General features: G+C 33.6%; 1 protein-coding gene across 2 annotated transcripts in view; it reads right to left on the reverse strand.

Moving 5' to 3' along the window:
* Positions 1-858: 858 nt before the first annotated feature.
* The window catches only part of PKHD1 (PKHD1 ciliary IPT domain containing fibrocystin/polyductin), a 770,507-nt gene continuing 756,943 nt past the window's right edge, over positions 859-14,422 (reverse strand). For both annotated transcript variants that reach the window (XM_007484081.2, XM_016431130.2), the window contains exon 67: positions 859-3,329. In XM_007484081.2, the coding sequence (XP_007484143.2) occupies positions 2,893-3,329 (437 nt within the window). In that variant the 3' untranslated portion in view covers positions 859-2,892. The remainder of the gene's footprint in view (positions 3,330-14,422) is intronic.

A 14,422-nucleotide genomic window follows, 5' to 3' on the forward strand; every position in this document is an offset into this window, starting at 1 on the left:
CTGATAATCTTTCAGAACCCAATAACTATTGACTTTAATTATCATCTGGGAATGTAATTCCTTGGCTTCTTTTAGCAATCCATCCGAGGCCTCCCCCAAAATGTAATATAGTTTCTCGCTGGCAGTAAATGTTTATTATCACTTGTCCATCATTTAACTTCCCAAAGTAATCTTCCTATATATTTTTTTTAATTTTGCTTTTTGCAAATAATTTTCTGGAAACAAGATTTCTATCTAAAGTACATCTTTTAAGTGGTCATAGCTCTTCACTATAAGTAGAGATCAAGTACTCTACAACTCACTATAGTTTAATTCCTTCTACTTATAACTCTCACAACAGACACAGGAGACATTATATATTCTGTAAACAAAATATGGAATAAATGCATGAATTTTAAATGAAAGAATTAATTAAAATGCTTAACTGTTATTGATATGTATAATTTTATAGATGCAAAGCTGTATTATATTTGCATGTGATTTACATTCAACATTCAGATACTACTTTTGCATGCTGTTTGCATATATTTTAACATATAGTAATTACATATTTTTGCATTTAGATTGTTCAGATGTGACAGTCACTTAACTGTAATAAACCTAGTTAAGTGATAGAGTGTTGGGGGCAGTCATTGCATGTCAATATTTTACAGTATTTCTTCTATAAGAACATAGGCACTCCAGCTCTGCCCCAAACCCATGGCCTTTCCAGTATAGTATTCCCTCACTTTTGTAGGAATAAAGTTATTAGAGGTCTGGCTATCTTCCCAGATATCAATAATAAAAGATTTAAAATATTGCCCAACTATTCTAGTTTCCCTTACAAGTGTATTAAAGAGTTTGCATTAAAACAATAAAGCAAAACAAAAATATTCCTTTTATTGAACTACCATTCTAGGGAGTAGATTAGATACACAAAACAAAGGTATTTTAAGGTTTGGAAGAACTAAAACCAGTATCTTTCCTCTTCCTAAATATTTATCAAAGTTCTCTGTACCCAGGTACTTAATAAAGTTTGTACTTTATTAAGTATTGTACTGTAATTAAGTACCCAGGTACTTAATAAAAATTTGATCTTGTTATTATATGATTCCCATCATTCATGGGGGAACTTCTTGTGGCAGTAAAGAACTGGAAACAAAGTACATGATCAGTGATTGGGAAATGTCTACACAAATGTCCATAAATTAATATAATGGAATATTTACCTTTAAAAAAATAATGAACATGATCAATACTGAGAAGCATGGAAAGACTTAGACGAATTGATGCAGAAGAAAATAAGCAGAGTTAAAAAACAATTTGCATGTCTACAACAATGTAGCTAAACCACACCACACACACACACAAAATCAAAGATGAACACTGCAACATTATAAAGAATAAGTTTGATTCCAAAAAGAAGATATGAGAAGACATCTATTCATCCACCCCATCCCCAAATTCTCTACAGGAATGGTAGGGTGTATTGCATATAATATCAGGTTCTTTCTGTATTGATTGGATTTACTCATTTTTTTCTCTTCCCCTTTTCTTTCTTTAAAAACAAATATTTATAAGGGATCACTCACTGGGAAAGAGAGGAGATACAAAAAGAGATTCAGGTGGTGAAAAAACAAAAGATGTCAATAAAAATCTATTTTTATAAAGAATACATGCATTCATATTCTCCACTCTATTTCAGCCAGTATCTATTCCACAAAAGCATTTGATATCTGGGGTTAAACTAGTAAAAGAGGACAATTCTCTATTTGAGGAAGTAGCCAATGGAAAAATTTGCCTATTAATATTTTCTAAAGCTTCCTATTGTTCTTTATGCCTCTCTCTCCCAGTTACAAATTTGACCAAAATTGACTGAGGTGTTGAAACAAATACATTTGGTCCAGGGATAAATATCTCCTCAACTCTTAGCTTCTACTCCCTTCCCCAAAACTTAGTAAAACTCAAGAAAATATCAATTCTCACATGCAAATTTTCATGAGGTACAAACCTAATATGTTTGCACTGTTTCAGACTTAGGATAATTATTGTATTCTTAAGATGAAATATAATCAGCTTGTAAAACAAACAAAACAAAAAAACAAAAAATAAAAACAAACAAACCCCAAGAAGCTACCTTAGTGTTTGAAATCTAGGTAAGCTCTGGTAGATTAGAGATAGAAGTGTTTTCCTGTCCTTCAAATACTCTTTTTTTTAAATACCCTTACCTTCTGTCTTAGTATCAATACTGTGTATTGGTTCCAAGGCAGAGGAACGGTAAATTTTAGATATTTGGAGTTATGTGATTTGCCCAGGATCACGCAGCTAGGAGATATTTGAGGCCAAATTTGAACCCAGGACCTGTACGCTTGGCTTTCAATCCACTGAGCCACGTAGTTGCCCCCCTCTTTAAATACTCTTACAGGATGTTTCACTATGTCCTTGCATATACAACAGCAGCACATCATCTCATCTCTTTTTCTATTGATCCATGAATGTTTGTGTGAATTAACTAAAGAGTCTTCATAGAAATCCCTCCTGATATGACATTTCTCTGATTTTATGACACATAGTAGGTGCTTCCTAAATGCTAATTGACTAGTTGGATGAAATGTTCATTCATCCTTATTAAGATCATATTGTATGTTTCTATCAATCAACTGAGTATTTATTGTAACTACTATATTCCCAGAACTCTGCTGCATGTGGGTTGGATAATGATGGAATAGAAGAGATGCTATAGAACTATTTAAGGCATTCCAGGCTCTCTATTTGAAAGCTCAAATAAAAATTAGGAATTTTGTATTCTTTTCCAGACTTCACACATATGTCAGATTTCCTCTGATCCTGCTCTAAATCTGAAAGGATTGATAATATTTTCGTTTTCATACTCAAATGCTCAGTTCTATCTGATCACAACTGTCCCTGAAGAGGTGCCTGTTGTAGTGAATGTAGATGGAAGGACTCTGATTTCGCTTTCCTATCCCAGTAGTAGCCCAAATGGTCACTTTTTCTGTCAGCATGCCTCTGCTCTGGTAGCTTTTGCCCCTCTTGATCAAAGCTAGGATATAACACTAGGAGCTGATCTTGTTCCGTGGGGTGATATCCAAGTAAGTGAGCCTGACCATCTTTCCAGTCTCTCACTTCTTGAATCGGTACCTGCTGAGCTGGAGTGCCACTAGAGAGGTCATCATGGCCTTGGGATGGAAGGTGAGCAATGACCTCTGTTGGGACTTCCCCCCTCCCTCCCTCCCGGTGCCCGGTCCGGATCATCCTCCTTGTTAATCCATTCAGCGACTGTTGGTAAGACGACTGGTTTGGCTTGCCCTGGATGGCCTTCTGTCTCATATCTGTAAAAGGGAATAAAGGAAGAAATGACTTTATTTGTAGCCCTTCATAGGCTTTGCTCCAACTTGCCTTTCCAAACTTACACAACATAGCACATCACTCACCTTTATGCACTCTGAGGTCCAGTCAAATCCCTTCTTACTATTCCTTATGAATAGCCATGTTTCCTATTTCCACCTCTTCTCCATCCCTTGCTACTGTCTCTCCTAATGATTTTGTTGTTATTAAACCATTTCAGATCTGTCTGGCTCTTCAAGACCCTATTTGAGATTTTCTTGGTAAAGATACTGGAGGGGATTGTTGCTTCCTTCTCCAGCTCATTTTATAGATGAGTAAACTGAGGGAAACAGAGTTAAGTGACTTGACAGAGTTAAGTGACTTGCCCACAGTCATATAGCTAGTAAGTATTTAAAGCCAAATGTAAAAGGAAGAGGAGTCTTCCTGATTCCTGGCCTATTTTATTCACTGGGTCACCTAGCTGCCCATTGCTTAATGCCTAGCTTGCTTCAAAATTTAGTTCATCTATCTATCTATCTATCTATCTATCTATCTATCTATCTATCTATCTATCTATCTATCTATCTATCCATCTATCCATGCATCTATCTATCTATCTATCTATCTATCTATCTATCTATCTATCTATCTATCTACCTCTGTCTATATCTATCTATGTGTATATACATAAACATGTGTGTATGCATATATGTGTATGTCTATGTATATCTAGAAAGACACATGTATGTAACTAAACATATACATGCATATATACACCTATAGATGTATATATTATGTCCCCCTGAGAGAATTTAGGCTCCTTGATGACTTGCAGTATTTTTTATTTTAATTTCCAGGGTCTAGCTCAGTGTCTGATACATTGTAAGTTCTTAATGCTTATTGAGAATAGATCAGTTGATGGATTACTCAGAGTTTTAGCTCCCTGCTCCCCTTTTTACATGTAGATATTCCTGAAAAGTTATAAAGCAATTTTTAAAATTGTATTTTACTTGGAACTTCCATGACAAATATAGAAATAGGTCATCAGAGGAAAAAAAATTGTGGGAGAGAAAAAAATACTAATTTTTGCTTCAAGGAGGATTGAATCTACCACTATCAATATTCAATCTTAATTCCTCCCAACATCTTTTTCATCTTTAAAATAAGCCAGAGAAGGAAATGGCAAACCACTCCAGGATCTTTGCCAAGAAAATCCCAAATAGGGTCACAAAGAAACAGATAGGACTGAACAACATCTCCTTTAAGAAGTTAATCAGGGAGATATTTAAGATGATCTATCACCCTTATTGATTTTAATGAGTACACTTAAATTGAGCATTGGTTTAATTCTACCTATAAATTCTGGGGATTATATTTGATTTTATTTCAATTCAAAAGTATATGTCAAAGACTCTCCAGGTAGCTGTCACTTTGTTAGCTGCTAGCAGGAAAACAAGAGGACAATATTTCATTTTTATGTCTTAACGACACTTTATAGGGTTGAGGTGATAAGATATGTGCAAAAATAAATGCCTCATTTTCTTGCTAATTTCTTAGAAGAAATGGGTTAAATCCTACAGAAAATGTGTAAGACACATACCATAGGATGCCATTAAAGATAGAGTTTATTTTTGGTTGGAGAGATGTGGGATAGTTTCATGAAACAGGTAAAGTTTTAACAAAGATTTTGACTGAAACACAGGAATTAAAATGTTTTAATATTACAGGGAGAAGGGAAAAATTGAGAAAAGTCAGAAATTTCATGAAAATACATGGCATTCTAAGGGAATGACTACTAATCCAGTTTGACTGTACCATAGGGAATATAAAGAGGAGTGCTAGACACAAGGTTAGAAAGGAAAGTTTAAGACATATATTGGCAGGTTCTGAACATTCTCCAAGTTTAGACTTAATTCTGAAAGTAGTAGAGAGTCTCCAAAGAATTTTGAATAGGGGCAGGCCATGATCAAATGTATATTCTGGAAAATCAATCTGACAATATTTGTTATATTAGATTAGAAGCAAGGGGGCTGGAGATGAGGAGACATGCGAATAGGCTATTATTTCAGTAATGTAGGCAGAAAGAGGTGGGTGCCTGAACCAAGTTAGGTAGTAGTGAGAATAGATAAGGAATTGATTTTGAAGACATTTCAGAGATCTAAATGACAGGTTATGTTGACTGGCAGTATGTCCACACAAAGGTAGAGAAATAAAGCATTTATTAAGCACTTCCTATATTCTAGGCATTCTGCTAGGAGATGGAGATATAAATTCAAAGGAGGACACAGCCTCATATCTCAAAGAGTTTATACAATGGTTAGAGAGGAGAGATAAGTTCAGATATTAGCATAAAATATAAAGAGAATTTATGCAAATAAGTAAAAAGGGGATATATGCAAGATAGTTTGGGAAATCTTCACATAAGTACAGAGGCAGCTGGGTAATTAAGTGAATAAAGTGCTGGGCCCAAAGTTCAGAAGACTTGGGTTCAAATTTGATCTCAGATACTCACTAGCAGTGTGACTCTGGGAAAGTCACTTAACCTCTGTTTGCTTTAATGAACTAGAGAATGAAAAGGCAAACTAATCTAGTATCATTGCCAAGAAAACTCCAATAACCATTTAAGAAGGAGGATGACAGCAGTTGGGTCAGGATCAGGAAAGGTTGCATCTAGAACAGGAGCTCTTCACCTTTTTGTATGATGATCCCACAGGCAACCTAGTGAAATGTGCAGGTTCCTTTTCAGAATAATTTTTTTTAATTTAAAAAAGGCATAGAATTACAAAGGAATATCTAGGGTTCTGGGTGTCAGTTGGCCAATGAAGCTAACTGTCTTTCCAATCAAAGAGGAATAGTTTGGCTGAGATCTACAAAGTTCTGACTAAATAGCTTTTTCCACATTCCCACCTATTATTTGGACATTTTCCCATTGAAATATTTATAAAACTGTTTCTAAAGTCTATTATATATTGAATTTTAACCTCCATTTTATATATCAATAATATAATTTATGTATAGGCCATAATTTTCTGACATATACAGAACCCATGATTGGCTTTTACTTTACCTCACTTCTAAATTCCTTAACTTCTTTTCTTGCATTTATTGTAAATATCCTACAAAAAATTACCCTGACCAACATAATTTTTGCTAGTTTCTTGTCAAACCACAACTTTATTCTCATTTTTTCCATTTGTTTATTTTATCATATACTTAATAACTACCACCTTCAATAAAAACATTTAAATAAACAGATGCAAAACATTATGTGCAAAATCACAAACTCCACATTGCTCACAATTTGTTTAAAATATGTAAATTATGCATCTATGGTAATATAAACATCCTCTGCTTTTGAGTTCCCTTTGGATTTATTTTACTTGGACACTTTTTTCTCTTGATTTTGCGGCTGTTATTTTATTTTATTTTTTTATGTAATCATAGTGTGTATTATTCTTCTCTTTTCATCAATGAATAGGTTTTTTATTTTCTTTACATTTCCAATATTTGTCATTTTTAGTAACATAATGCAATTCATTACATACAAATATTACAATCATTTCAGCCATCTCTCCCATTCATTGCATTTGTGCTATTCTAATAGTTTCTTAAGCATTTTATTAAAACAAAATCCCACAGTAAGTTGACAAAAGTCACTCATAATGTCATTTGATCAATTGCCCATTTGAAGTATTTATAACCCTCTTTTTAAAGCCTATTTTATGTTTGAACATTTAAGGTCCATTCTATATAGAGAAGGACTAGGTTCCTCCTAACTATCAGGTCGATGTCCCAAGTGGTCAGTGTGTCAATCACAGTCTACTGAGTCTGTAGTGGGAAGAAGTGGTTGGGACAGGTGGGCTATCATTTCTGCAAACCCAGTAACTTTATTTTTCCAAGCTTACCCAGTGTGTTGACAATTACCTTAAACTTTACTTGTAAAATATCTGATTAACTGTACATCAGTACTCTTAGAACATAACTTCTATAGATTTAGGACACCCAACTCTTTTTCCTTAATAGGTTAATTTCAAGTGCCCTGTTAGGACCATTTTTTTTCCTGCTAATATTTGAATACTTAACATGGTTAAGTCATAGTTGCCCTGGATACAAAATTTCTTCCTAACAAGTCCTAGAATTGCTCTTTGCTCTAGCGATGTCCAGGTGATTGACCAATGAAGAGCTCAACTGGCTATTCCAGGTACTCCTGTAGCAACTAGGTTGTCTGCCTGGGGTCAACTCCAAAGTTGCTAGCATATTGGGATCATCTAATAGACAAAGGACAAAAAAGGGGAGGTGATATGAGCAAGTAGAAACAATGCCCCCCCAAACCCCCAAAATACCAGCACTTTAATTTTCCCCTCAATAAAACCAACTTATTCAACAAGAAGACTCAGATCATGAACCATCCATGTTCTAATCATTAAAGGTAGTGTTATCCCTGTTTAGAGAGAAAGCATTGGAAATATTTTCCCCCCTCCTTTCTTTTCTTCTTCAAATCTGAAGCTATTCATAAAAGGCTGATACAGGATTGGATTTCCTTTGCAGACCAAAAACACATTTAAAAAAAAAATCTCCACATGAATTATTTACATGGCAGCTCCAATCAGCAACATACCTGACAGACTCCCCAGCTGAAATGAAAGTTCACTATGTAAAGGTGCCAAGGGAGAATGGCAGCCTCCCACTGCGAGTTTATAGACAGAACTAAGTCAGCACACATTATATGTCAGAGCCAACATCAGAAGGAATCAGATCCTTTGATCTCAGACCTCCACAGGAAGCTTAGATCTCAGACAAATTAGATAAAAAATGAATTTATAGCAGATATGTGTCCTAAGGCACACAGCTGAACACTTGGGTTCTGGGGAAAGGAGGATAGTGAGTATCAAAACATAGAAATCAGTGGCATGTTTCTCCCTCCTTTCCCCTCCCATCCCACCCCACTACTGCCTTGGGGGTCACATGCTCATTAAAATAAGAAGATGGGATTCCAACTTACCTCTTCCTGTGTCTTATATAATCCTCACTATTTTTTTTTAAATCCCACAACAACAAAACAAATCCCAGCTATGGGAATGGTGTGATGTAACCTGGCCAAGTCTTAGAGATATAATGATAAAGGGGTTTAGGGTGTCCCTGAGGGGAAAACATGTGGGTGATCCATTTCTGTTCTACCCAGGAGGGCAGTGGCTCACTTTGTGTACCCTTCTATGACCACCCGGGGTTAACCTGTCAGTTTCCCACATCCAGACACAGCCAAGGATAGTAGAAAGAGCTCTGGATTTATAATCAAATCATGTAGGATTGAATCTTGGTTCTATTCTTCACTATCTAGACAACCTTGAGGAATCATTTCACTTCTCTGGACCTTGATTTGCTCATCCATGGACTGATAACCACAGATGAACTCTGAGGTCACTTACATTTCCTATCTCTTCCCCACTTTTCAGGTACAAACACATGCATCATGTATGGTATATTTAAATTCGTTTTTGATTATAATTGTTTGACCTTTTTTTAAACTAATGAAAGCATTAACAAATATAACCACTAAAGGGAGTATATTTGTTTTTGAAGATATTATGCATATTTTACCTAAAAAATTATAGAGAATTTCATTCATCTTATAAAAGGCAGCCAAGATAATTCATATGCTTCTTTTGACCTAGCAATATTATATATTGTGATTGTTCATGAATTTCAGTCATGTCCAGTTCTTTATGACCTCATTTGGATTTTCTTGGCAATGATCCTGGAATGATTTGCCATTTCCTTCTCCAATTCATTTTCCAGATGAGAAACTGAGGCAGATAGTGTTAAGTGACTTGTTGAAGGTTACACAGCTAGTTAGCATCTGAGGTCAGATTTCAACTCAAGATGATGTTTTTCTGACTCTAAACTTTGTATTCTATCCCCTGTATCTCTTACCTGTCCATCAATATTATATAAGCCACTATATTTTGAACCTCTGGTTTAAAAGAGAGAACTGGGTAAGGACTGAAATGTTAAATGATCAGTGGATACAGACAATAATTTCTCATTGCTTTAGTTTTTCATTTGTCAAATGAAGAAAAGTCTTGACATACCCCTAGGATTGCAAAAATCCATGTCTTAGATAATCACTTTTAATTTTACCTTTGCTATATACAATATTGGTTTAAGATTGTTTTCATACTTAATATTTTAATATTTGTTTGATTTGTTTGGGCACAACAGTAAATATTCAATAAGTGACTCCCTGGGAAGACAAATGTACACAGAACATACTTTTAACTTTAGTCTGCATTTTTGATGTTTTCTCCCTCTTTTTCTTAAATCTAGATAATTAAAATAATAAATTGTGCCCTGATAACTTGTAATCTTCACTAATTTTTGAGGTATTTACAACTCAAACTGAAAATTTAACAAGCTTTCCACCTTTTGGGAGCTGGCTCCAGCACTTCATTGACAAGGAATTAATGAGACCTCACTTTCTCTCATGACACCCCCAACATCCAATGTGTTGCAAATGCCTGCATGTTGACTTTCTTAACATCTCTTGTTTCTTTCTTTCATTTGACATAACCATCACCCTGGTACAAGCCTTTATCACTTCATGACTGTACTATTACAATGGTCTGGTGATGGAATTTCCTATCTAAGTCTCTCACTATTTGAGTTCATTCTCAACTCAATTGTTAAAGTGATCTCCCAAAAGTTAGTACTGTATTGTTTCATACCCTCATTCAATAAATTTCAATGACTTCCTATTACCTCCAGTAGCAAATTAAAAAAAAAATAAGAGTCTGTTTGGCTTTTAGAGCATTTCATAATTTGCCCTCTTCCTGTGTTTCCATTTTTACTCCTTACTACCCTCCAAGCATTCACATCTTTTGTGATCCAGTGACACTGGCCTCATTACATATCTGGAAATTATGTTGTTAAGCTTATATGAAGCTCAGAAAAAGCAGGAAACAAATCTGCTTTTTCCCAGGGGAAGATTCAGAAAACAGATCTCTTCTATCTAGAATTCTATCTTCTGGTAAAATGGTCTGTTTGGTTCCACATCCCTTTTTAATTCAAAAGCTTCCTTGGGAACTCTTCTCCTTGTTTCTTCTCTAATAATTTATTAATAAGCCACCACATAAAAAATGTAGCTTAATAAAACACCAAGGCATTGTTGACTGCTTAACATAGTTAACTTAAGTGGCATTGATAAGATTCATGTAGATGGCCATATTAGATTATCTAAGAGATTAGCATCACTCCAATAGTTAGCCAAGGAATGTGACTGGATAGATTGCTTTTTTATGGAATCTGGAGCCAGGAGACTATTCTCAGCATCCACACTCTTAACAGATAGAATAAATTACACCAGAGAGGCCTCACAAAATCAAAATCAAAATCAAAATAGTTCCATTAACATTAAAACAGGCAATGAGATTTAAAGGGATGTTATAAAATATATAATAAATGCAATTTTCAAGGATTTCAAATTTGGTAAATTATGCTTCTCCCTCCCTGTCTCCTTATAATACCCTATACCTTTATAATAAAACTTGACATTTATAGCACATGCTATCATGGGATCGTAGAAGATACCCAACCTCGAAGCCAGAAATAGAAGAGTTCAAATTAATGTCTCTGATAGATATTGGTTATGAAACCCTAGATATGTCACTTAACCTGTCAGAAACAAACAATTCCTCAAGACTGGAAATAGCAGAGAAGGTGCTTATCTGTATTGATAGAAATTCCTTATATTTATGAAATAATTAGGTCTCGCAAACACACATGCAAATATACAAATAGGTTGCTATTAAAATGTATACATGCATTATATACATGTGTGTCTATGCACATATACCCTTCTAAGTAGACATGTATTTTCTTTTATGTTTGTCACAAGAAATTCTGTGAGGAACAACTGAAAGGATTATTATTCCCATTTTATAGATCACAAAAACAAGGCTTTGAAAGGTGATGAGATTTTTCCCAAGGATATAAAGTTAGTAAAAGTAAACCTTCATAACCCAGAAATTCTGAATATTATTCCATTTTTATGGACACCAGGAAAAGTGGAGATATTTGGTAATCTTCAAAAACTATTCACTTCTTGATTTAAAAGGTTAAGATAAAACCTAGGGCTTATTCTAAAAACCATAAGCCATGTCAAATAATATTATTATTCCTCAATAGTCTCCTACTATATGAATTTGTTGGCATTTTTATCACATGGAAATATGGTTGTGCTTAACTATTGCTTCAAATTATCAAGAACATAGATTATTCTTGTGTATAGGAATAAAGAGACAAAGTCACTAATCGCTTTCAGTGGTCTATGAAATTTTTATTTAAACCTACCAATAGTATAATGAGTAGACACCTATTACTGATTTTTGTGAAGATATGTACAAAATGGCAGGAGAGGTTGATATAATTGATTTATGATCAATCAATCAACAAATCTCTATTAAACAACACTATATGCCAGGTACTATAATAGTGATTAAAATACAAGGAATTAAACAATCTCTTCTAGTACTGAGCTTATACCCTAATCAAAAAGATAGTGAGGAGAAAGATATATAGGAGATAGAAGGACATCATATAATACAAATATAGCCTACATAGTATAACACAAATGGAAAATAAAATGAATATATAACAAATATATGTAGCAAATAGAGAATCAGAAAAGTTTTATTCAGAAGATAGCACCAGTTATATTTTCTTTTTTTTTTTTCTGAGTTGTGGTCCCTTTATTTTAAAAGGTCAGGTACATTAATGGAGGAAATAAAGAAACAAAATCAGTTTAACAGAATCAAATTACATATGCTCTATTCCCTCAATAATGTAAGAAGGGCTATTGGTTTTGCAACACTTATTTCATATTAATTTTAAGTAATATTTTCTTTTCCCCATTTATATATAAAAATAATTTTAATATATTTTTTTTAAATTTTGAGTTTCAAATACTCTTCCTCCTTTCAACCCTTCCTCCCTCACTTCCTCTCCCTTGCTCTTTCCATGAGATGATACATGATGTGATAAAAATATTACATGTTCAATCATTTTTCCATATTAGCCATTTTGTGCAACTGAACTATATCTTTATTTAAGAAAGGAACTCTATGAAGTGAATGGTAAAGATACCAAGTTGAATGAGTAAAGCAAAAGCACTGAGATGGGAATTAGGTTAACAAATAGAAAGAAGGTCAGCTTGTTTATGTTGCATAATTTTTCAGGGAGAGTAATGTTTAATTTCATTGGAAAGACCAGAGTCACTTTGAGAGGGTATTTAAAATATCAACAGATATATTATCTTTGAGGCAATAGTGAGTCATAGATCTGAGCAAGGCTCACAGACTGAACTGAATCTGTGGAAGAAATGCACATGTCCTCAAGATAACACATCTATCAAAGTATTTAACTACTCACATTTATTCATTCTAACCTCCAACTATGCCTCTTAACTCTATTTTCCTAGACTGAATGGATATTACTTGACATTTATTTTCCTCTATTTCAAAGAGTGTGGAATATATATGTGTGCACACACACATGATTTGATGTATAAATACATGAAAGGGATATAGGAAGGAGCAAGAAGAAGGGAATGAGAGAATAATAGGTAAATTAGTTAATAAAGAGAGAAGTCATTAGAAAAAATAAATCTTAATTTACAAAGAGGATCTTGAAAAGAAGTTAAAAATAAAAGGTAAGAATTTGTAATAAAGAGTGATGTGCAGAAAATAGACATATATATATATATATATATATATATGAAAATAGATTGGAAGAAATTAAAAAAATTAATTATCACAACTCTAGATGTGAATGGCATGAAGATGCCCATAAAATGGAAGAAGACAGTAGAATATAAGAATGCAATATATATATTTTTTTTCCAAAAATATGCTTAAAATATAAAGACTCACAGAATTAAAAGAAAGATTTGTAGCAGAACCCTGTATGTTTCATTTAAACTAAAAAGCAACAGGAGTAATAATTAAGATTTAAGATGGGGCAAGAGCAAAATTTTATTTAACTTCAAAGAGATAAATAGGGAAATAGCATTTTGTTGAAAGTCACCATACACTATTAGGCAATATCCAGTGTTAACATATACATGCTGAATTAACATCTAAAAATATAAAGGAAAATTGGGAGACCATAAAGAACCCCCTATAAGTTCTAGGTAAATCTACACAATAAAACAAATTGAGGAAAATAAGGACGTGAATTAAATTTTGGAAAAGATTGAGTAAGGATATACAAGAATATTAATATTTCTCAGCTGTGTAAAAGACTTTTACAAAACTTGACCATAAATAAAGCATAAAATTGCATAGATGAAGAAAAGCAGAAATATATGGAACAGCATTTACTGCCCCAGTGAAAGAAAATATCAAATAAAAGGTTTCTGAAAAGTATAATAAATCAGCTTCAGATTAACTTCCTCCTAAAGAATTGATGGATCAAAGAACAAATCATTAAAAAAAAGATAATATCATTTTAGAAAATGAGACTACATACCAAGTAATTTGGCATGCAAATCAAAGCAGCCCTCAGGGGGAAAGTCATATCTCTAAAAACTTTTATTAAGAAAAAAAGGAAGAAAGGCAGGTAGGAAGGAAGGAAGGATGGAAGGAAGAAAGGAAGGAAGGAAGAAACAAAGGAAAGAAGGAAGGATCAATCAATAGATTGCATTTCTACCTGAAAATGGAATACTGAAAAATAAAAAAATGAATATTAAAAGATAAATTCCCCAAATCAAGGGAGAGATAGATAAAATTAAAAAGAAAATATGAATTAAGTAAATCTAAGAGTTGACTTTTTTGAAATAAACACATATACACACATATGGTTTTGATACCCAAATGAGAGAACAGAAAAACAGACAAAGAAACAATAGACCAATATCGCTAATGAACATTGATGGGGAAAAAATAAATATTAGAAAAGAGGCTATAGAACCATTTCACAAAGATTATACCACGTTGGATTTGTATGAGAAGTGTAGGATTGAATTAATAGTAGGACAATATAAACTTGACTCATCCTGTTAATAACAAAAATATATGTTCATGGGGGCTGAGTCAAGATGGCTGCT

The sequence above is a fragment of the Monodelphis domestica genome, chromosome 2 (genome assembly GCF_027887165.1).
Source record: "Monodelphis domestica isolate mMonDom1 chromosome 2, mMonDom1.pri, whole genome shotgun sequence".
In the NCBI taxonomy this organism is placed as follows: Eukaryota; Metazoa; Chordata; class Mammalia; order Didelphimorphia; family Didelphidae; genus Monodelphis; species Monodelphis domestica.